Source organism: Zootoca vivipara, chromosome 5, assembly GCF_965207765.1.
Source record: "Zootoca vivipara chromosome 5, rZooViv2.hap1.1, whole genome shotgun sequence".
Taxonomy (NCBI): domain Eukaryota; kingdom Metazoa; phylum Chordata; class Lepidosauria; order Squamata; family Lacertidae; genus Zootoca; species Zootoca vivipara.
The window spans coordinates 8,859,357-8,881,290 of record NC_142588.1 but is presented as its reverse complement, the minus strand read 5'-3'; the positions used below and the strand labels follow the sequence as shown (position 1 = coordinate 8,881,290).

Genomic DNA, 21,934 nt, shown 5'->3' with positions numbered 1-21,934 from the left:
AATGCTAGGACAAATTGCAGGTTCCCTGAGGGAAGAGAGATAAGGAGAAGTGGAGAAAATGGAAGTACAGTAGTGTTTTCCAGTTCTTAAAGCACAAGTGCCTGATCTCTTCAGAAGCCAACCCTGTCTTCCATCCTATCAGTTTGTTTCCTAGTTTTTCCTGGCTTTTTGAAATTGTTTTCCCTCTTTCAATGTCGTTTCAGAACAACTGGCAGAGGCAGTTTGTTGTTTTACTCTGCCACCCAATAGGACTTTTATTCCATCTTACTAGTTGGAAAGGAGCTAATTTCACTTTCCAGAACATAAGGCATATTGGTCTTGCAAGCAGTGTGTGAGGGAAATGGCACTTAGATGTTTAGTCGTGTCTGACTCTTCGTGACCCCATGGACCAGATCATGCCAGGCACTCCTGTCTTCACTCTGCACACTTGTTACTCAGCAACTGGCATTCCATGCATACTACCTCCAAGTGGCTAGTCGCTGTTGAGTACCATGAATTTGCCTAATCTTCTGTTTGCTAGTTAAAGTGTCCTATAAGCTCTAGACAGATTTCAGTTAAAATCCCCTTTCTAGTGTAGCTTGTGGAACATACAGGATACCTTCAATTAGATGACCCCTGTACTCCCTTTCAACTCTCTTAAGATTTTGCTATAGAGATGGATTACAAAATTATTACTATTATTATTTATTAAATTTCTATACTACCATCCATCAGAGGATCCTCGGATGGTTACATTAAACAGAAAAACTGGCTTTCCCAGTATTGTAGCCCTTGTCTACTGTATTGGCTCCCTCCTCCCTTACGGGAAAGAAGGAAAGGAAAATCTGTAAACGGCTAGGCATCGACGCCTCTGGTTCGAGCATGCGCAGTGCCTGCTCCTGAAGGGCATAGTGGGCGGGGCAGGCGGCTGTTGCCCGCAGGTCGCGGGAGGTGGGCGGGGCCAGAGCCTGTCTCCCGCCGCTCAAGGCGACGGGGTGAGAGGTCAGCGCGCGGCGAAGCCGGCCAATGGGAGGCGGCCGGCCGGCTCCGAGGGGGCGGGGCTTGCTGTGTTTTGTTCCTCGGTCAACGCGGAGCTCCACTCAGCTGCTTGGCAGCGGCAGCTGCGATTGGATCTGCGCTCTGGTGAGGGGCTCGTAAGAGTCCCATAACTGGCCCCGGCCCATGCTTGCGCAGAGGGTAAGCTGCGCCTTTCCTCGGTGGCCTTTTTTTGTGTGTGACGCGTGAGCCGAAGTAACGTGGGAAACGGGGGACACGCGACGAGGCTGGGCCGGAAGAGGAATGGGCCCCGGTCCTTTGCCCTGCGCCTCAGGACACGCGCACGCGCGAGCTGCTCAGCCGCTGCGTGGAGGGAATTTAGTAGCGTTGTAAATAATTGCCGGGGGTGGGGCGCCCAATGTTATTTAATGTGAGGAGCTTGGGAGGGGTGTTTGTGTTTGTGAGTGGCGTTGATTTAAAGCAGCCTTTCTCAACGTCGAGGTGTATGGGCGGCGCGTTCCTATATGTTGCTGGGACTATAACTCCCACCATCCCTAACCAGCAGGGCGGGCAGTCAGGAATGATGGGAGTTGTAGTCCAACAGCGTCCATGGACCCTGTCCTCGCCTCCCATGGCTTATCTAAAAAGTAAAACAACACTTCCGTAAAAATGAAAAACTATTTCTTTCACATTTAACACTATACTGGAAGGCATTTATTTTAGGCAAATTATACATCGAAACTCTTTGTGGGTATTTACTAACTTCTGCTTCAGTCTGTTCCAAATAATTGGAAATGATAATGTTTATTGGTTCATTTTTGTTCTTACGTTTATTGCGTATTTGTGTTTTTTATATTGCAATTTTATATTGTGAGCCACCCTGAGATGTATAGATGAAGGGCGGTACTGTATATGAATTCTTATACAGTAATTGATGATGATAATAGTTATAGGTAAAGGGGACCCCTGACCATTAGGTCCAGTCGTGACCGACTCTGGGGTTGCAGCACTCATCTCGCTTTATTGGCCAAGGGAGCCGGTGTACAGCTTCCAGGTCATGTGGCCAGCATGACTAAGCCGCTTCTGGCAAACCAGAGCAGCGCATGGAAAGGCCGTTTACCTTCTCGCTGTAGCAGTACCTATTTATCTACTTGCACTTTGCTTTCGAACTGCTTAGGTGGGCAGGAGCTGGGACCGAGCAACGGGAGCTCACCCCGTCGCGGGGATTTGAACCGTCGACCTTCTGATCGGCAAGCCCTAGGCTCTGTGGTTTAACCCACAGCGCCACCCGCATCCCACTGATAATAGCTATAATAAATGATCATTATTATAATGTATGATAATGATAGTAGTTATTATTTCTGAAGCAAATTGTTGGAGACCTTTGAGTGTTTAATTTGTCCGGTGATATTTAATTGGACCAATACTGCTTCAGTTCCACAGAACTGTTATCCATTGTTTACTTGTGCAGCTTGTGAGAGTTCAGAGAAAAGTTAATTGTAATATGTGATCCATTGTAAAACATGCAGGCAAAATATGCTGATCCGCTAATGATCCCGTGTAAGAAAACAGTGGTGCAAATTATCAGATGTGCCATATTCCATAAGAAATATGGAATTCTGGTGCAACTTTCTAACTTGAATCTAGATCACAGCTTTTCCAGGAGTTCACAACATTATAGAATTGTAGAGTTGTAAGGAACTCTCTTTTGCCATGTAGTCCAACCCCCTGCAATGCAGGAATCTCAACTAGATCATACATGATAGACGCCTGCCCAACCTTTGCTTAAAAGCCTCCTAGGAAAGCAAATCCACCCTCTATCATGGGAGTCTGATCCACTGTCAAGACAACTCTTACTGTCATAAAGTTCTTTCTGTTTGGTCAGAATCTTTCTTGTAACTTGAACCCATTGATACAGGCCCTACCCTGCAGAGCAGGAGAAAACAAGCCTGCTCCATCTTACACATGACAACGCCTTAGATATTTGCTGTTGGCTATCATATCTCATCTCAGTCATAGTTATGACTGCCAGTGATGTCCCTGGAAAACGGGCCACAAATTCCCAAGAGAAATGAGACTGTGTTAAAATGAGAGTGAAGAGGGTTGAAGGCTTGTTTTCGACCTCTTTTCATTCAGAGAAAGTATGCAGTTCAATAGGGTGTTTTCAAATCATCTGAAAAATATTAACTTACTGATTTTATCATGGCCAAATGGTTGTGAATGACAGAAATGTCACGCTTCTCAGAAACAGTAATTAAAACTGTGAAACTGCCTAGTTCAGCAATGTGGAATTTTAAGCCTCAAGCCTACATTGATCCTCCAGGCCATTTCAGCCAAGACATGACCATCTTCCCGACACCTTATATTTATATTTTTAGGTGTGGGGAAGTAAAGACACAACTTTACTAAAAGTGTCAGCTTGCTAAACACTGGTCAAAGATGATCAACTGATTGCTGGGGTTTGCAAAGCACAGGACTGTGTGCTTGCTGGCATACCGGCACTTTGATTTCAAACCACATGGGCAAACAATGGGTCTCTTGGTCCATGGGGAGTGCTAGGGAAAATAAGGATCTGGCCTGCTCCCCAAATTCAGTTCTCCAGTCCTGGCCTAGTTTGTCTTGATACTGCATCTGCTACTAATTTTTATGAAACGTTTTTAGAAATGTATATATTTTTCCATGGAAAACTGTAGGAGTTGAAAGTTTTCTGTGCACATCATTGTGAATAGACCCACATATTGTGACATAGGTGGCTACTACAGAGAAGCCATTTGTTGATGCTATTTTAGTGGCAACCATTAAGTGTGTTTCTGCTCTTAAACTGAATGGGAGCCCTTTCCAGTTAATCTTTCTGATTTGGGATCCAGGTAGCGCTGTGGGCTTGCTGATCAGAAGGTCAGCGGTTCGAATCCCTGTGACGGGGTGAGCTCCCGTTGCTCGGTCCCAGCTCCTGCCAACCTAGCAGTACGAAAGCACGTCAAAATGCAAGTAGATAAATAGGTGCCGCTATAGCGGGAAGGTAAACAGCATTTCCAAGCACTGCTCTGGTTCGCCAGAAGTGGCTTTGTCATGCTGGCCACATGACCTGGAAGCTGTCTGCAGACAAAACGCTTGCTCCCTCGGCCTATAGAGCGAGATGAGCGCCGCAACCCCAGAGTCGGACACGACTGGACCTGATGGTCAGGGGCCCCTTTACCTTTACCTCAGGTTAAGAACAGTTTCAGGTTAAGAACGGACCTCCGGAACGAATTAAGTTCTTAACCAGAGGTACCACTGGCCACATGACCTGGAAGCTGTCTGCAGACAAAACGCTTGCTCCCTCGGCCTATAACGCGAGATGAGCGCGCAACCCCAGAGCTGGTCACGACTGGACCTAATGGTCAGGGGTCCCTTTACCTTTACCTTTAGAGCAGATCATTTTTATTTTTTTTGTAGCATGCAGATCTGTTGGAATGTATCTTTGTCTTGAGCTTTGAATATCTGATGCAACTGCAGAAAATGTCATGTAGTTATCCAGTCATGCTTAAGCTAAATATTTGTCACTTGCTTTGTTAGAAATTTACACAACGCGCCGAGGAACTCTACCCAGCTAGAAGATGAAGACAAAACTTCTGAAGTGCCCATACCCAGAAGTGGTTGGCTAATACTGGAAGAAGCAGCAAGAGACCATGGTAACACTAATAACAGAAAAGCTGCAAAATCAGACTTTGGATGACCTGACATGCAAATCATTCAATATTGATCTGGTAAGAATATCCTTGTGCATTATCATAGAGTGTGCATCTTAGGGTGGTGGTGGTGGTGGATATTCCCAAGCATATGAACTGCAGTCAGGTGGAGGCATGGCAGTTTCCCCTTATTCGTGATGGATGCTCTACATAGCTTTGGGGTAGGCTCCCCCCCTTTTACTATGGAGGCAGCAGCAATCAGTTTTAGTTGCTGCTAAAGAGAGGATCCCCTCTCTACCCCTCCAGAAAAGCCATGCCACATGATAGAGGTGCAGGGTCTGAACAGCCCTGGTCAGTTTTTCCCAAAAAGTTGGCAGTGCCATAAACTTCCAAAATGCCTTGATCTGCTTTAGCAGGTACATACACAACACATAACATCCCCCTGCCCAGCTGTACAGATTGGATTACTCCATTTCCCCATAATCTTTCCCAACTTAACCCTAAACCCCAAATGGGTGGATCTCACAATGCTTCTGAAAGGAACTTGAATTTGAATCCGTAATTTGGGGGAGAGGCCCTCAGAGGGCCTCTCTATCCCTTTGTGTGAATCTGCCGCACACATCGGTGTTTCCTTGCACCTGCATAAATAATGCGTTTGACAGTCCTATCCCTCCTGCTTTTCAGCTTTCTTTGAATTACTTCGCCCTTACTGAGAGGCTCTGTTTTGAATTTAAACAATCTTGTTGGACTTCATGGGCAGTTTTTTTTGTTCTGCTTTAATCTGTTTTAATTGAATGTTTTAATCACAGTTACAAAGTGATTTGACAGTGTTATCATTTTGCATCAGATATTTATTATTGGGGGTCTAGATGTCTATTTGTGAAGCACAATATTCAATTCAAAACCTTAGGTGGATTTCTAACTGTGACTTATGGAAGGAGGGACTAAAAGTATTTTAAGTATGTATATTTGGGAGTAAGCCTGATTGAACTCAGTGGAACGTGGTTCTGAGTAAAATACACATGCATATAGCCTAGCCTTGATAGGGATTGCTGCTTGCTGTTTTATTTCAAAATGGAGGGAACCACTAACCAACTTCACATGGAGAATTGTACAGTATTTATTTTTTCTCTTATTTCAGTACTCCTCCGAGAAGCAGAATGAAAGTCATAGCCTGCTCCCATTTGAAATCAGTGGTAAGTTCTAAGATTTTGGGCCGTCTTTGAGATCATGTTCTAAATATAACAAAGAAATAGCATTGAGCAAGCTGTTGTTGTTGTTTGGGCACAAAATGCTTGGTGACCAAAGGGAAATGGGAAAACCTGGGGTAGGTGTGGGGAGGGAATATTTTGAGCAGGAGCTGCTGTTCTGCGATATTTTGTAGCCGGTCTCACTTGTTTTTAGTTGTTTAATTATCTATTTGTTGTGTGTTTCATTAGCATACACACACACATTATTTTATTTGTGTGCCGCTTTTCCACAGTTCAAACCATGCCCAAGGCGGCTTACAACATGAAAAAGATACATAGCTACAACAGAATTAAAGTAGTCATAAACAATAAATTAAACATTAAAAAATATACAACTAAACTGAACAATTTTCACATGAATGACATGTGGAAACTAAAGTATTTTAGTTTCAAACTAAAATAAAGATACGAAAAACAACCCTACCCCCACAAACCCCCACAAACAGCACCCCAGCCTAAGTATCCATTCAGCAGCCTCCACATTGTAGTTGGAGTCCATCCATGTCCTGCCCTCCCAGGCTTGGAGGGGCGCAGAAGTCCATGGCCCAGTATACCTGAAGGAGCGTCTCCACCCCCATCATTCAGCCCAGAGACTGAGGTCCAGCTCCGAGGGCCTTCTGGTGGTTCCCTCCCTGCGAGAAGTGAAGCTACACGGAATCAGGCAGAGGGCCTTCTCGGGAGTGGTACCCTCCCTGTGGAACACCCTCCCATCAGATGTCAAGGAAATAAACAACTATCTGACTTTGAGAAGACATCTGAAGGCAGCCCTGTTTAGGGAAGTTTTTTTTATGTTTTATTCTGTTTTTAATGCTTTGTTGAAAGCCACCCAGAGTGGCTGGGGAAACCCAGCCAGATGGGCAGGGTGTAAATAATAAAATTATAAAAATAATAAAATTATTATTATTATTATTATTCCAAGACTCAGCCAAATTATTTAGCTTTCCTATTTTCAAAATAGGCTGGCTGCATTTTGGGCTAATTCTCACAAGTTTTTACAGAGACGCTAAACTTTGTGAAACGCTGTTTTTCATGTATATTTTCATGAATGTGAGAGGTGAATGTACCACGAGGCATTCCGAGAAAGAAGCCAGACTGTATTTGGAAAGAAACAAAACTGTTTGAAGAGGCTGCTGCCTTGCCACATGTGGTTGTATTGGTTCATGATAGCATAATGAAGCAAGCAGGCAAAACATCAGGGAAACACAACAATTCAAAATAAAGAACCAATTACCAAGAAAAAACAACTGTAGATACCAGCATAATCATGTGAAAATTAAAGTTACCTTTAAATGCCTCCTGGTGTAAGTCAGGTGATGTGCTGTAGAACAATGGGTTTATGTTTCAGGAGCTTTGTTACGTTGCTTTTTGAAGCCACCGCATGGGGATGTTTATTATCATTGTTCGAAGAAAATAAAAGAGTACATTGGTACTTCATAGAGCGCCCGTTCTGTCGAACGTCCGCGGCAAACCTGGAAGTTCCGGAACGGGTTCCTTCTGGATTTGCCGCTTGCGCATGTGCAGAAGCGCTAAATCGCACTTTGCGCAAAAGCGCAAACTGCTCCACATGCAGACGCTGTGCTTTGTCCAGCGACCGGGGCTCCGGAATGGATCCTGGTTGCAAAACGAGGTACTACTGTAGTTTGCCCTTTTCTTCCCTCCCTCCCCCTGCTTTGTGGCATAAAATTAATAATGCTGCTGACTTGACCGCATTTCCCACCCACCCCTTTTCACCCCCATTTCCGCTCAGCAGAAGAAGGCCCTTGGAAATCATCACATGGGGACTGTCGGGCCAGAACTGAACCAAACAAGAACTCCGTTTGTTCTTTGCCATTGTGTCCTTTCAGTTCGAGCGCGACCCGTGCGGATTTACACTGGCCTCCAGAATCGCCGGGCCAGTCTCTCGTTTCGGGATGGATAAGTGAACTCAGTCTGAACGAGAACTGCGGGCACCCGCTGATGCCTCCTACCAAACGCCACTGCAGGTCGCTATCCGAGCCAGATGAGCTGGTTCGGTGCCGATCCCCATGGAAACCTGGCGGCAGCTCAAAGATCTGGACCCCTGTGTCGAAGAGGCGCTGCAACAGCGGAGGCAGCGCCACTTTGCAGCGATGCAATAGCCACGGGAGCACCACTTCAAAGCAAAACCCAAGCACCGGCCTGCCCCGCAGTGGGCAGTCTTGGAATAATGTCATCCAGATCGCCAACCTCGACACGTCACCTGTCCCCAGGCCATCCTCTGCTAGCAGTGGCTTTGTAGACTGCAGCGAAGGAAGTTCCAGTTCGAGTATCCGTTGGAGTTCCGGAAGGTCTTATGACTTTAATCCGAGACGCCGCCTTTCCCTGTCCCAGGAACATATTACTGGGATGGGAAATAGCTTGTCTTCAGCCAGCAGCACTCCCACCTCTACACCAGAGCTCAGTCGGCGTCAGGGTTTACTGAGATGCCGCTCACAGCCTTGTGTCTTGAATGAGAAGAAAAGCAGGCTCAAACGTAGGCGAGAAGAAGACGTCCGATGGAATCGCCCCTCGTTAGACTTTTTAAAAATGACTCGGGTGAGATTGTCTTGTCTGCATTTAAACCTATGCTATACGGCTACAGATAGGATGGTCTCTAGTTCCTCTGTTAATCTAGTGCCTTTGACGCCTTCTGGGGAGGGGATAAATACTGTGGCATTACACAAAGTTGAAAAAGAAAAAGCAGGATTTGTTACCTGAATCTTTGAATTGGCTTTTGTGGCAGATGATGATCTAAAAATCCAAGTTATCTACCCAGTGAGTTGGAGAAACTATCGTTGTAGTAATCTTAATTCTTCAAGTTACAGGTAGGTAGCCGTGTTGGTCTGCCGTAGTCGAAACAAAATTTTTTGGTCTTTGTCGGAAGCCATCCAAGATCGACCAGGATCAACCAATAACACCCCACAATCGACCAGTAGATCACGATCGGCTGCTTGGAACATGCCTGATTTAGGCTAAAGAGCAATGATTAATCTTTTGACATTTAAAGGCAATTGTGAAAAAATTGTGGAGAGGCTTAGGCATGTGAGGCTAGGGACTACTATGATACCAGGGACTCCTTAATAATCCACTGTATCGTTAACAGCACATTGCTGTAAATGTCTACTCAGAAGTAAATCTGTCTGTGTTTACTGGGACTTCCTAACAAGGAAGTGGACAGGATGGTAGCGTAGGCTCTGTTATAGGGTTAGCGTTGTGGGGGACTGGGGTTTTTGTGCCTTTAAAAGCTGCATGGCAGGCAGAAATTCAATAGGTCAAGCTTTTTCTAGTCTGGAAATATAGTTATGGTGGAGGGAACCATGACTGTATGCACTCTTAATTTTGTGTTATGCCACACACCTGTGGCAGCCATGTTGTCACTGGACTTCACAACATTCAAAATGCACATTGTGCCCACTCATCTAAAGAGGTTGGCAATCATTGTTCTATGGGGTCACAAGACCCTTCATATTAACACATTTCACAATTTCTTGACACCATACAGAAAAAAATAATACTGAATAGTTAACACGTCTCTATTATAGACAATAATATGTTCAGTAGCAATACGGGATTCCCAAGCCCATGTTTCCAGCCATTGTGACCAGAAAAGGTTCCTTGCCATTGTGAAATACTAAAAATGCTTAAATTACCAGTGTGCCATGCTGGTCAGACGTATCCCTTTGATCTAATCAGGGCCCAATTAATGACCAAATAGAGGTGTGTGCTTGCCTTAGCAGTGGCAAATGCAACAGATGCCCCATTAGGCATTAAACATACATCCAGAGCCATTGCATGAACCCCCATGCCTACAATGCTAAGGAGGGTCGTTTGCCTGAGCCAATGTTGGCTTCCTCTGTTGGGGTGGCAAAAGTTCTGTACTTGCTGCACATTAAGGGACCCCTGACCATTAGGCCCAGTCGTGCCCGACTCGCTTTATTGGCCGAGGGAGATGGCGTACAGCTTCCGGGTCACGTGGCCAGCATGACTAAGCCGTTTCTGGCGAACCAGAGCAGCGCACGGAAACGCCGTTTACCTTCCCGCTGGAGCGGTACCTATTTATCTACTTGCACTTTGATGTGCTTTTGAACTGCTATGTTGGCAGGAGCGGGGACCAAACAACGGGAGCTCACCCCATTGCGGGGATTCGAACCACCAACCTTCTGATCAGCAAGCCCTAGGCTCTGTGGTTTAACCCACAGCGCCACCCGCGTCCCACTTTCTGCACATAGAGTAAAGCTATAAAGGAATCGTTTCCCAAGGCATGTGTAGAGCTTTACAGTCACACAGTGTTGTATTAAAATGTTGAATATAGTATACATTATTGCTCAGCTACTCATTCTTGTTGAACCAAGAACGAATGCTAACTGGTATAGATGTAAACAATTGTTCAATATTTCTTTGTGCTATATCTGTAGTATGCCATTTGGTATATACCCCCTATAATTTTTAATTGCATGCTTTTTCTTTTTTCAAAATCATTTTTATTTGATTTTACAAATTAAAGTTGATAACAATACCAAATACATATCTGTATATAGAGATTTCTCTGAATCTCGAGACTCCCCCCCCCCCCAATCCCCTCCATAGGTCCCATTGCCAACATTTTCAACTGCATACCATTTCATAATCTATATTTTATATCCATCCATATTATCCATAGTATTTTTTACAAGTGAGATTAGAATCCTGCTAATGTTTTCATCTGCTCACAGTGGTCTCCTAAATAAATTATAATGTTTTCCCATTCTTTTTAAAAGTTTTTGTCCTCTTGGTCCCCCTGTAATTTTTAATGGCATGCTTTTTAATTACAGACTCAAAAAGAAAATTCAAAAAGCCTCTGCTCGCTTGATTATGAGGATGACGACAATGACGAGGCACAAATGAAGACCATTGTCTCATCTCCATGCGACTCGAATGACCTTATGAACATAAATACTCCCTATTTCAGCCGAGAAGAGGGTGATGATGCCAAGCGCTGTGGCTCACAGCAAGCCGGCTTCAGCACAAAGGGTTCCGAGGAAGAGGCTGCTATGTGTGAAAGTGAAGAGGAGACCAGTGACTGTGAGAGCATTGAAGAAGGCATTTTTCCTCTGGACTGCGAGGATCTAGATCTAGAGCAGATCGAAAACAACTGAGACAGACGCACGCCAAAAGATGGGATTTTTATTTTGCCGGCGGAAATGTTAGCAGATGACATTGCTATGTCTACGAGTTTCTGCTTGTACATGCTGCCAATGTGTGAGATAGGAAATGTTTCAAGTGGGGATAATAAGGGCATTTAGCACCGGACGGTAGATCTTTAGGAGGCAGTAGGTCAAGAAATCCTTTGGATCTGGACAACTCCCAATGTCTTGTGTTTTTCTTTCCCCCCAGCTCTAGACAATGCATTCTCTTCGGTAATTCTTGGAATGGCATTCCGTGCTGTAACCTGGATGTAGTGATTCCTGTTGAGGATTTAATGTCTCTCGCTAAGGAGTTTAACTTGCAAGTCAGTAACATAATCAAATGGCTTACGTGATTGATCCAAAACCTGCAACTGCTTGTTTGGTCGGTTGCTTTGAACTTCATATAGAAATGACTTTCTGTATGAGTTATGGTTGGTTCGCACACCAGTGTCGCCACTGAATGTCCTTTTGACTTGTGCTTGCCTGTCTTTGCATGGAATAATCCGCATGTGAGCCAGACGTTTACACATACCAGGTTATTCCTGATTGCCAAAATAGTCTTTCTTAGAGCTGCCCAGTCATGGAGATCTTAGCAGCCGCGTGTAAGCGAATCCATGTTCCATTTTTTCCCCATGGGAACCCAAGAGGGCACGAGAAGGCATAAGAACATTCATGCATAGAAAATGTTGGCACATAGCACCTTCCGGTGAACCAGCACTATGATTCTTTCTCTCAAAACCTTCCGGTTACCTTTTTTCCAATTGAAATGGTTTTGTAGCCTGAAGCAATGCTGGCGAAGTGGATTGGATTGCCAGTCGTTGCCCACTGCCTTGGTCTTTCTGCGGTTAAGAGGAATGTATGACAAAAAAGCACTTGACGAACTTCTAGGAAGGGACTTTGGAATGACGTTCCCCAAGAGGTAATATTTTCAGCAATATTAGAAGGAAACTGGTCCTTGAATTGAATAAATGATATTTTGCTTTGCACTTTTGTCTGAACTCTCTCTCTTTTTAAATAGAATTTTTTTGTATTGTATTTAGGACCCACTTTTCTGAATCGGAAGTTGCCTGAAGCTCTGTTATTTGACTTCCCAACAATGAGAGGAGGGTTACTAAGGTGTATATATACCCTGTTTCTCCTATTTTAAGACGTAGTCATAAAATAAGCCATAGCAGGATTTGTAAGCATTCAAGGAATATAAGCCATACCCCGAAAATAAGACATAGTGATAGGTGCAGCAGCAATGCCAGCCGCGACAGGAGGAGGAGGAGGAAAAAAAATAAGACATCCCCTGAAAATAAGCCATAGTGGGGTTTTTTAAAGGAAAAATAAATATAAGACGGTGTCTTATTTTCAGAGAAACACGGTACCACTTTAACTGGCTTATACAGCTCCGCAAATTATTAATGCTGATGTTTCCGACAGCAATAAATGTTTCCTGCAACAAATACATCATACACAGCTATGGACCAAGGGTTTTTTGAACAGTGACTGTACACAGGTGTTTCAAACATGTTGGGAAGGATAGCTGGCCCCACTCGCCCCACCAGGCTTTTTTCTTCCGTTCTCTACCCACCTAAATGTGCTGCTCCTGAGCTCTTCCCTGTGAAAAGATCCTGCTGTAAAACCCTCATGAATAAATGTAACACCATGTTCTTGGGCGTTGTTAGGCTGTGAATGCTGCCTTGGGAGGCATTTAGCTGATCGCTGTTTAAAAAGGAGCGCTTTACTAAATGGAGATGGCAAACCTCAGTAAAAGGCAGAGGTGGATTGTGAACCCAAAACTCTAAAGCCCCTATTTTAATTCCCTTTAATTCCCCCTCCCTACACCAATATTTTCTACCCTGCCACCTAAACGGGGGGGGGGGGGGAGTTCTTAGTCTTGTCTCTGTCTGCATGAAACACTTATGCCGTTCAATAAATCTGAAGAGGACCTCAATACTTTGCTCCCTTGTCTCCAAGAAGGGTGGGATTGGGAGCAGGAAGATGGGAAATATTAAAATAGACAATGCTGGAGACCGTTGTAGTGTGAGCCAACCTATCTCTGCTCAAAACACACTGTAAGACGCCCCTGTCTTAACTGTGCAAATGCCATTGTGGTGCTTTTTGGGTCCTTTCATTTTCCCAAGAAAAACAGCCCAAATTGCTCTCTGAAAGGGCAAAAAGCCCTGCAAAGTGGATTTCTGTCATGTCTATACATCTCTGAACTGTGCCCAACTGGATTCAGGTAGGTAGCCATGTTGGTCTGACGCAATTAAAATATATTTAAAAAATCAAAAAATTGTCCAGTAGCACCTTAGAGACCAACTAAATTTGTTCTTGGGATAAGCTTTTGTGGTATCTGAAGAAGTGTGCATGGACACGAAAGCTTATACCAAGAACAAACTTAGTTGGTCTCTAAGGTGCTGCTGTGCCCAACTATTTTTCTAAGCACTGTGTTTCTCATATTTTAAGACGTAGCCATAAAATAAGATGTAGCAGGATTTTCAAGCATTTGAGAAATATAAGCCATACCCCCAAAATAAGCCATATCGGTAGGTGCCGTTCTGGAGGGCGCCAAGGAAGAGGCGAGGCTGCCTGCACCTCTCCGGTCACCTCCGAGCCTCCGGGAGCCAGCAGCAGCAATGCCAGCTGCGGCAGAAGGAGGAGGCGGCTTGCCGGGTCGGCACCCAGCAGCACCATGCGGAGCGCCCCGAGCCTCCAGGAGATGGCAGAAGGAGGCGGCGGCTTGTCAGGTCGGCACCCAGCAGCGCGTGCAGAGCGCCCCAACCCTCCAGGAACCAACGCTCCTGCTGGCTTGGGGCTTGGAGCGCGCGGCACTGCTGGGCGCCGACCTGGCAGGCCGCCTCCTCCTCCTGCTGTGTTGCTGCTGCTGACTCGGAGGCTTGGGGCGCGCTGGGCGCCGACTCGGCAGGCTGCCTCTGGAGCCCTGACCCGGCGGCGGGACGTAGCAAGAGCCGCAGTGCGCGCCGCTCCGAGCGCCATTCCAGCGGGACCCAGCAGCGTGCCCTGCTGAAGCGCAGACAAAGCGCCCACCAGTACAGCAGCAACCAGTTCCGAGCGCCGAGCAGCGCCAGGTAAGGTAAAGGTAAAGGGACCCCTGACCATTAGGTCCAGTCGTGGCCGACTCTGGGGTTGCGGCGCTCATCTCGCATTATTGGCCGAGGGAGCCGGCGTACAGCTTCCGGGTCATGTGGCCAGCATGACAAAGCCGCTTCTGGCGAACCAGAGCAGCACACGGAAACGCTGTTTACCTTCCCGCTGTAGCGGTTCCTATTTATCTACTTGCATTTTGACGTGCTTTCGAACTGCTAGGTTGGCAGGAGCTGGGACCAAGCAATGGGAGCTCACCCCGTCACAGGGATTCGAACCGCCGACCTTCTGATCAGCAAGCCCTAGGCTCTGTGGTTTAACCACAGCGGCAGGAAGAGGAGGTAATATTTTTTAAAAATAAGACACCCCCGAAAATAAGCCATAGGCTTATTTTCTTGAGTAAAATGAATATAAGACGGTGTCTTAAAATATGAGAAACACGGTACTGTACAGATAATTAAGCAGTCTGCGAGCACTTAGAAAAGGATTCCCTGATTACTAAAACCTAGCATGGGTTTCCTCAAAAACAAGTCATTCCAGATGAATCTCATTTCTTCTTCATTTCTACCATGAAGACATCCCCGCCGAGCCCCATGCAGCTCCCGCTGCGCGCTCTGTGCAAGGCCGGGACTGGAGAGGACTGGGACTGGAGAGGTAAGAGCCCAAAGGAAGCTGGAAGGACTGGGGGGGGGTCAACTCTGGGAAATGGGGGGGGGGCGGAGGGATCTTCGCACCAGGGCGCCGGGTATGCTTAAGACGGCCATGCCAATAGGGACAAAGATAAGGTTCCTCACTTAGGCAGGAAGAACCAGCAGCACACATATAAGATGGGAGACACTTGACTTGCCAGCAGTACATGTAAAATGGATCTAGGGGTTTAGTTAGATGAGAAGCTGAACATGAGTCAACAGTGTGATGCTTCAGCAGAAAAGCTAATACTATTCTAGGCTGCGTCAACAGAAGTCTAGTGTCCAGATCAAGGGAAGAAATAGTTCCTCTCTCTTCTGCCTTGGCCAGGTCATACCTGGAGTCCTGTGCCCAGTTCTGGGCACCACAATTTAGGGAGGATATTGTCAAGCTGGAATGTGTGCAGAGGAGGGTGACCGACATGATCAAGGGCCTGGAAACTCAGCCTTATGAGGAACAGTTGTGCTAAAGAAGGTATGCTTAGCCTGGTAAAGAGGAGACTGAGAGGAGATAACAGCCACCTCCAAACCAACATAATCCCATGAGAAAGGAGATTCCAGCTAAACATTAGGAACAACTTTCTGACAGCAATGACAGTTTGGCAGGGGAACAGATGCCCTTTGAAGGTAGCTGACTCTCCTTCACGGGGTTTTAAAAAAGAAGCTGGATGGCCAGGGATTCTTTTGCTGTGATTCCTGCATTGCGCTTGTTGTTGTTTAGTCGTTTAGTCATGTCCGACTCTTCGTGACCCCATGGACCATAGCACGCCAGGCACTCCTGTCTTCCACTGCCTCCCGCAGTTTGGTCAAACTCATGTTTGTAGCTTCGAGAACACTGTCCAACCATCTCGTCCTCTGTCATCCCCTTCTCCTAGTGCCCTCAATCTTTCCGAACATCAGGGTCTTTTCCAAGGATTCTTCTCTTCTCATGAGGTGGCCAAAGTATTGGAGCCTCAGCTTCACGATCTGTCCTTCCAGTGAGCACTCAGGGCTGATTTCCTTAAGAATGGATAGGTTTGATCTTCTTGCAGTCCATGGGACTCTCAAGAGTTTCCTCCAGCACCATAATTCAAAAGCATCAATTCTTCGGAGATCAGCCTTCTTTATGGTCCAGCTCTCACTTCCATACATCACTACTGGGAAAACCATAGCTTTAACTATAAGGACCTTTGTCGGCAAGGTGATGTCTCTGCTTTTTAAGATGCTGTCTAGGTTTGTCATTGCTTTTCTCCCAAGAAGCGAAATTAAATGGATCAATGCCTTGTCGTGGCGAAGGGGCTTGAATAACTCAGAGCAGCTATGAGCTATGCCATGCAGGGCCACCCAAGATGGACAGGTCATAGTGGAGAGTTTTGACTAAATGTGATCCACCTGGAGAAGGAACTGGCAAGCCACTCCAGTATCCCTGCCAAGAAAACTCCATGGACAAAGACAACAGGCATTGCGCTACAGATCTATGATTCTATGTGTTGTGCACAGGTCACCACTAGATGGCAGTTATGTTCCACTTAAAACACAGCCCTGCTTCCTGTGGTTCCTGGTGGAGATTGCCTTTTGGAGTTGTCTGCCGTGCCATTCTCGAACGCGCATCGGAATCGGGGGTCCTCTGTCTGTCGCATGTCTTGTTACTTTCAAGCAGGGTTAATTAATGCCGCAGAGTTCTTCACTGAAGCAATGAAATCTTAGTACTAAGTTTAAAATAAACATCTTCGTAACATGGCTTCCAAAGACGTTTAAGAGATCACATACTGAGTACAGACTCTTTCCCATACTAACACGACTCTGACTGAAACCTTACTGAGGACACAGAGAGAAAATGGCTGCTACTTATAAGTCACATGTCAGAATGACTCAGCAGTTAGGCCCGAATGATTGTGCAGTCCCAGCACTTCCCAGCCTGCTTTGCTGCTTCTGCTCTCATGTGCCTTTGAGACGTATTGTTCAGTGGAGCAATAATTTGGGCGGCATGGTGGCAGCTCCTAGTGTGACCAACAATTTCCATGCAACGGACTTTGCTGGGTTTCCTGCTTTGTGGTGGATACAGCCATCGTTGTTGCATTGTGCAGAGAAGAAGGCGGCATTTGGGTTGTGTGCCGATTCCCTCCTTAATAGCACAACCTCTGGGTGCAAGGGGCATTTATCTAGCTGGCTTGATCCTTTGGCAATATCGCTCGAGAAGTGGAGTCGAAGCCAAGGCCGGGTCAGGTTGTCTTGGCCAGAAAGCGGCTGGGAATAGGCTAAGAGAGGAGAGAATCATAGAATAGAATCATAGAGTTGGAAGAGACCACAAGGGCCATCCAGTCCAACCCCCTGCCGAGCAGGAAACACCATCAAAGCATTCTTGACATATGCCTGTCAAGCCTCTGCTTAAAGACCTCCAAAGAAGGAGACTCCACCACACTTCTTGGCAGCAAATTCCAGTGTCGAACAGCTCTTACTGTCAGGAAGTTCTTCCTAATGTTTAGGTGGAATCTTCTTTCTTGTAGTTTGAATCCATTGCTCCGTGTCCGCTTCTCTGGAGCAGCAGAAAATAACCTTTTACCCTCTTCTATATGACATCACCTTAACCTTCTCTTCTCCAGGCTAAACATACCCAGCTCCCTAAGCCGTTCCTCATAAGGCATTGTTTCCAGGCCTTTGACCATTTGGGTTGCCCTCCTCTGGGCACGTTCCAGCTTGTCAGTATCCTTCTTGAACTGTGGTGCCCAGAACTGGACACAGTACTCCAGGTGAGGTCTGAACAGAGCAGAATACAGTGGTACTATTACTTCGATCTAGACGCTATACTCCTATTGATGCAGCCCATAATTGCATTGGCTTTTTTAGCTGCTGCATCACACTGTTGACTCATGTCAAGTTTGTGGTCTACCAAGACTCCTAGATCCTTTTCACATGTACTGCTCTCAAGCCAGGTGTCACCCATCCTGTATTTGTGCCTTTCTCCTTTTTTTTCCCAAGTGTAGTACTTTACATTTCTCCTTGTTAAAATTCATCTTGTTTGCTTTGGCCCAGTTGTCTAATCTGTTAAGGTCATTTTGAAGTGTGATCCTGTCCTCTGGGGTATTAGCCACCTCTCCCAATTTGGTGTCATCTGCAAACTTGATCAGGATGCCCTCAAGCCCATCATCCAAGTCATTGATAAAGATGTTGAATAAGACTGGGCCCAAGACAGAACCCTGTGGCACCCCACTAGTCACTTCTCTCCAGGATGAAGAGGAGCCATTGATGAGCACCCTTTGGGTTCGGTCAGTCAGCCAGTTACAAATCCACTGAATGGGAGGAGGAGGAGGCACTCCTCGGAGCGGTGTCAGGAGAGCAGGTCTGCCTGTTCCCACAGAAGGACATGGGCAGTCCTGCCGCTTGCTCTTTTGTAGGGTGAAGAACGCTTTCCTTCTGTAAGCGTTCTACCCGGACGCACATAGCAGCATTTAAATGCACTTTCCTTGCTTGCTGACCCACTCACATGCAGCACTAGCAGGTAAAAAGGTAAAGGAGCCCTGGACGGTTACGTCCAGTCAAAGGCGACTATGGGGCTGCGGTGCTCATCTCGCTTTCGGGCAGAGTTTCAGTTTAGTCTCAGGTTTAACCCTGCAAAGAAGCTTGCCTTCTAGTTAGTAGTTGCAAGTTCCTCCGCTTTCGTCCTTTTAGATATAGTCCACAAGATGGCGCCAAAGAACATGGAAAGGTATCCCTGGCCACAACTAACACAAACCAGAAGCAGCCTCTTTTATCCAGCACCAGTTTCTCCGCTCGACCACTCAGCTTTCTCTTTCACAGCCCCAATTTTCATTTTGATGGCAAGGACTGGAAAAACAGAAACCAACTGAACTTATTACAGGTAGGTAGCCGTGTTGGTCTGGCGTAGTCGAAACAAAATATTTTTTTCTTTTCTTCCAGTAGCACCTTAGAGACCAACTAAGTTTGTCATTGGTATGAGCTTTCGTGTGCATGCGTGTCCACCGATGCAACTTGCCAAATAATATTAATAAGCATAGATTTCCTCGAGCACATTTGTGTGGCGTAGTCATAACAGTGCATTGTGTTTTTGTTTTGAATATGACCCAGGTTCGACCCTCTTCTTGGCCCCAACAGAGCAGTTAAAAGCACCTTTACTCTGAAAAGTAAAGGTAAAGGGACCCCTGACCATTAGGTCCAGTCGTGACCGACTCTGGGGTTGCGCGCTCATCTCGCATTATTGGCCGAGGGAGCCGGCGTATAGCTTCCAGGTCATGTGGCCAGCATGACAAAGCCACTTCTGGCAAACCAGAGCAGCACACGGAAACGCCGTTTACCTTCCAGCTGTAGCGGTTCCTATTTATTTACTTGCATTTTGATGTGCTTTCGAACTGCTAGGTTGGCAGGAGCTGGGACCAAGCAACGGGAGCTCACCCCGTCACAGGGATTCGAACCGCTGACCTTCTGATCAGCAAGCCCTAGGCGCAGTGGTTTAACCCACAGAGCCACCTGGGTCCCCACTCTGAAAAGTAGGATCCATTAAATTCATCTGTGACATACTTGCAGGAAAACCTGCTAAGGATTGCAGCTGGCCCTTTTGAATGCCTTTATCTCTGTGTAAGGTAACTCTTAGGCCAAGTAAGATTCTGCAAATTTTATGTTCCTCAAAACATTTTAGAGAATATTAACAGTAACTTTTAATAGCATAACTATTTTGGCATTAGCGAACGTTCGCAAACCAGATCGCTTATTGCCAAACCGTAAATCTTTGCTTCCCCTGCCTGTTCTTACTCACCACAAATCTTTATCTTGATTGCATACGCTGTTCCCAAACAGGTTGTGTCCATTTAAGGCCAGAGTTTTTAAACTCTGCCTGCCATCGCAGCTCTTGCATCTTCCCAAATTCCTCCATGGTCTTTAGGCTTCTCATATCAGGCACCCTCACACCTGCCATCTCCTTCCTGATTTATGTGGTCCAGTTTGTTATGCCTTAAGTTCCCATCGGCAATGGCATACCCTCCAAGTGTCTTGATTTTCGAGGGACACTCCCAGAATTACGAAAGCCATCCTGGCTTCTGACGTGATCCTGGGATGTCCCAATTTCCCCCCTCCGGTGCAGCCACTGCCGAGCTCAGGGAGGAGGATGAGCTAGCACTTGTCCCGAGCAATGGCAGTGGTGGCGGTGACAGTTGCGAGGAGCATCCTGTTGTCTCTCCTTGGCTGCCACCGCCAGCCTCCCCCCTTGGGCACTCACAGCAGCTGCTGGAGAGCGGGCAAGGAGGAGGGGAGGCTGCTATCCCTGAGGACCAGCCCTGCATAACACACTGGCACGGGGGGGGGGGGGGTAGGCAGAGGGCAGGACTGCCCTGGGCTGGAAGAAAGGGGGAGTGGGGTGCAAGGTGTGTTAATTTTTTAAATAATAAAAAAGTGTTGTGTGTCCATCTCTAATCCTGCCCCTCCTGCCCCTTTCTAACATTTTTTTTAAAAAAAAACATTCATCTTTATTCATTTTACACACATGAAAAAGCAATACATTGGGGCAACAACAACAGAAAAAATACAAAATACAAAAACATAAAAAACAAAAAAAGCACAGAAAAAAATACAAAAAAGAGAAAGAGAAAAAAAACCCTAATATCCTCATATTATCTTCATAACATTTTAGACTTCCCTGGTTCCCCCCTCATTGATTCCCTATTTCAATTAATCAAAAAGCAGTTTTCATAATGTTAAATAAGCATTAATTAAACTTTCATCTCTAATTATCATTTAATTCTATCTATATGTTTTATTTTATTTTTATAAATCCTTATGATCTAATAATTATATCTCCCCTTAGCTTAAATTTTACCGGCAATGAAACTCCATTTTGATATTTCCTCCTCCCTCATAATCTTTATAATCAATCTAATAGCAATTCATCCCCCCTTCCCCTGGACCCAGATTCCCAGATGTCTCAGCGAATTCCATATTTCCTGCCAGCATCGGACTTTCCCAATCAATCCAGCCTAAAATCATACAATTATCCTATTTTAACCCACTCCCACCCTTTCCAAAAACTTCCACCAATATTTTTTAAACCAACTCTGCTGCTTTCCCACTTCTCTTGCTGCTTCCCAGCAGCCTCCTAACATTTATTTTTTTGTGTGTATTTTTCTCTTTGTAAATCTACCAAAGAATAAAATAAAATAGGGATTAAGGCAGTGGTTTTCAACAAACCTGGGGTGTCTTGAATGATGGTCAGGAGTCCCACGGGCAACACAGGCCTCTGTCCCTCTTTCCTTCCTTCCCTCCCTCCTCTGATGTCTCCTCACATCGCTGCCTCCCCAAGGCTTGCACAGCTGTTTGTTGCAGCAGCCCTGGCTATAAGCTCCACAGGAGAATGGTGACTCTGGGCGGCACCTCTCTTTGGGGCGCAGTGGGGCAGTAGCTCAGCGACCAGGGAGGACTCCCAAGGAGAGGGGAGAGGAGGCTGAGGGAACACTCCACAAGGGAGGGTATTTGAAAAGGGAAAAGAGGCTGCTGGGATGCGGGTGGCGCTGTGGTCTAAACCACTGAGCCTAGGGCTTGACAATCGGAAGGTTGGCAGTTCGAATCCCCGCGACGGGGTGAGCTCCTGTTGCTCGGTCCCAGCTCCTGCCAACCTAGCAGTTCGAAAGCACGTCAAAGTGCAAGTAGATAGATAGGTACCGCTCCGGCGGGAAGGTAAACGGCATTTCCGTGTGCTGCTCTGGCTCGCCAGAAGCGGCTTAGTCATGCTGGCCACCTGACCTGGAAAAACTGCGGACAAACGTTGGCTGCCTCGGCTAGTAAAGTGAGATGAGTGCCACAACCCCAGAGTCGTTTGCGACTGGGCTTACCCTCTTCTGATAGGAAATGCTCTGTGGAGAGGCACAACAAATGGGGGGGGAGGGGTCAAAGAGGGTTAGTTGGATGGGGAGTGAGAAATGTTCCTATTTTTATCGTTGGAAGGTATGCTATGGCAACCGCTGCTTTTCAGCCAACTACCTTGCATCGTGGCAACTCCCCATGAAGCCCTTAGCTCATTTTAGTGGAGTTTTTAAAGGTACTGAAAATGATAACACGAAAGTTGCAATGCAACATGTCTTCCGCTGTAGTCATTTCATGTCAGGCAATTCTGATAA

At 46.2% G+C, this 21,934-nt stretch overlaps 1 protein-coding gene across 2 annotated transcripts; it reads left to right on the top strand.

Annotated features, from left to right (window-relative positions):
* Positions 1-1,055: 1,055 nt before the first annotated feature.
* FAM53A (family with sequence similarity 53 member A) lies at positions 1,056-12,041 on the top strand. Of its 2 annotated transcripts, none has more exons than XM_035138515.3 (5): positions 1,056-1,176; positions 4,531-4,721; positions 5,785-5,839; positions 7,644-8,446; positions 10,702-12,041. In XM_035138515.3, the coding sequence occupies exons 2-5, from the start codon at positions 4,644-4,646 to the stop codon at positions 11,023-11,025; spliced, it is 1,260 nt and encodes a 419-aa protein (XP_034994406.1). In that variant the 5' UTR covers positions 1,056-1,176; positions 4,531-4,643; the 3' UTR covers positions 11,026-12,041. The 2 variants fall into 2 exon arrangements, with proteins under 2 accessions (XP_034994406.1, XP_034994405.1); XM_035138514.3 differs by having other exon boundaries at positions 7,641-8,446.
* Positions 12,042-21,934: the final 9,893 nt, after the last annotated feature.

Coding starts and splice junctions, on each gene's coding strand:
- FAM53A (XM_035138514.3), top strand. CDS start 4,644: ATGGTAACACTAATAACAGAAAAGCTGCAAAATCAGACTTTGGATGAC. Junction 4,722..5,784: donor AATCATTCAATATTGATCTG/GTAAGAATATCC, acceptor CTCTTATTTCAG/TACTCCTCCGAGAAGCAGAA. Junction 5,840..7,640: donor GCTCCCATTTGAAATCAGTG/GTAAGTTCTAAG, acceptor ATTTCCGCTCAG/CAGAAGAAGGCCCTTGGAAA.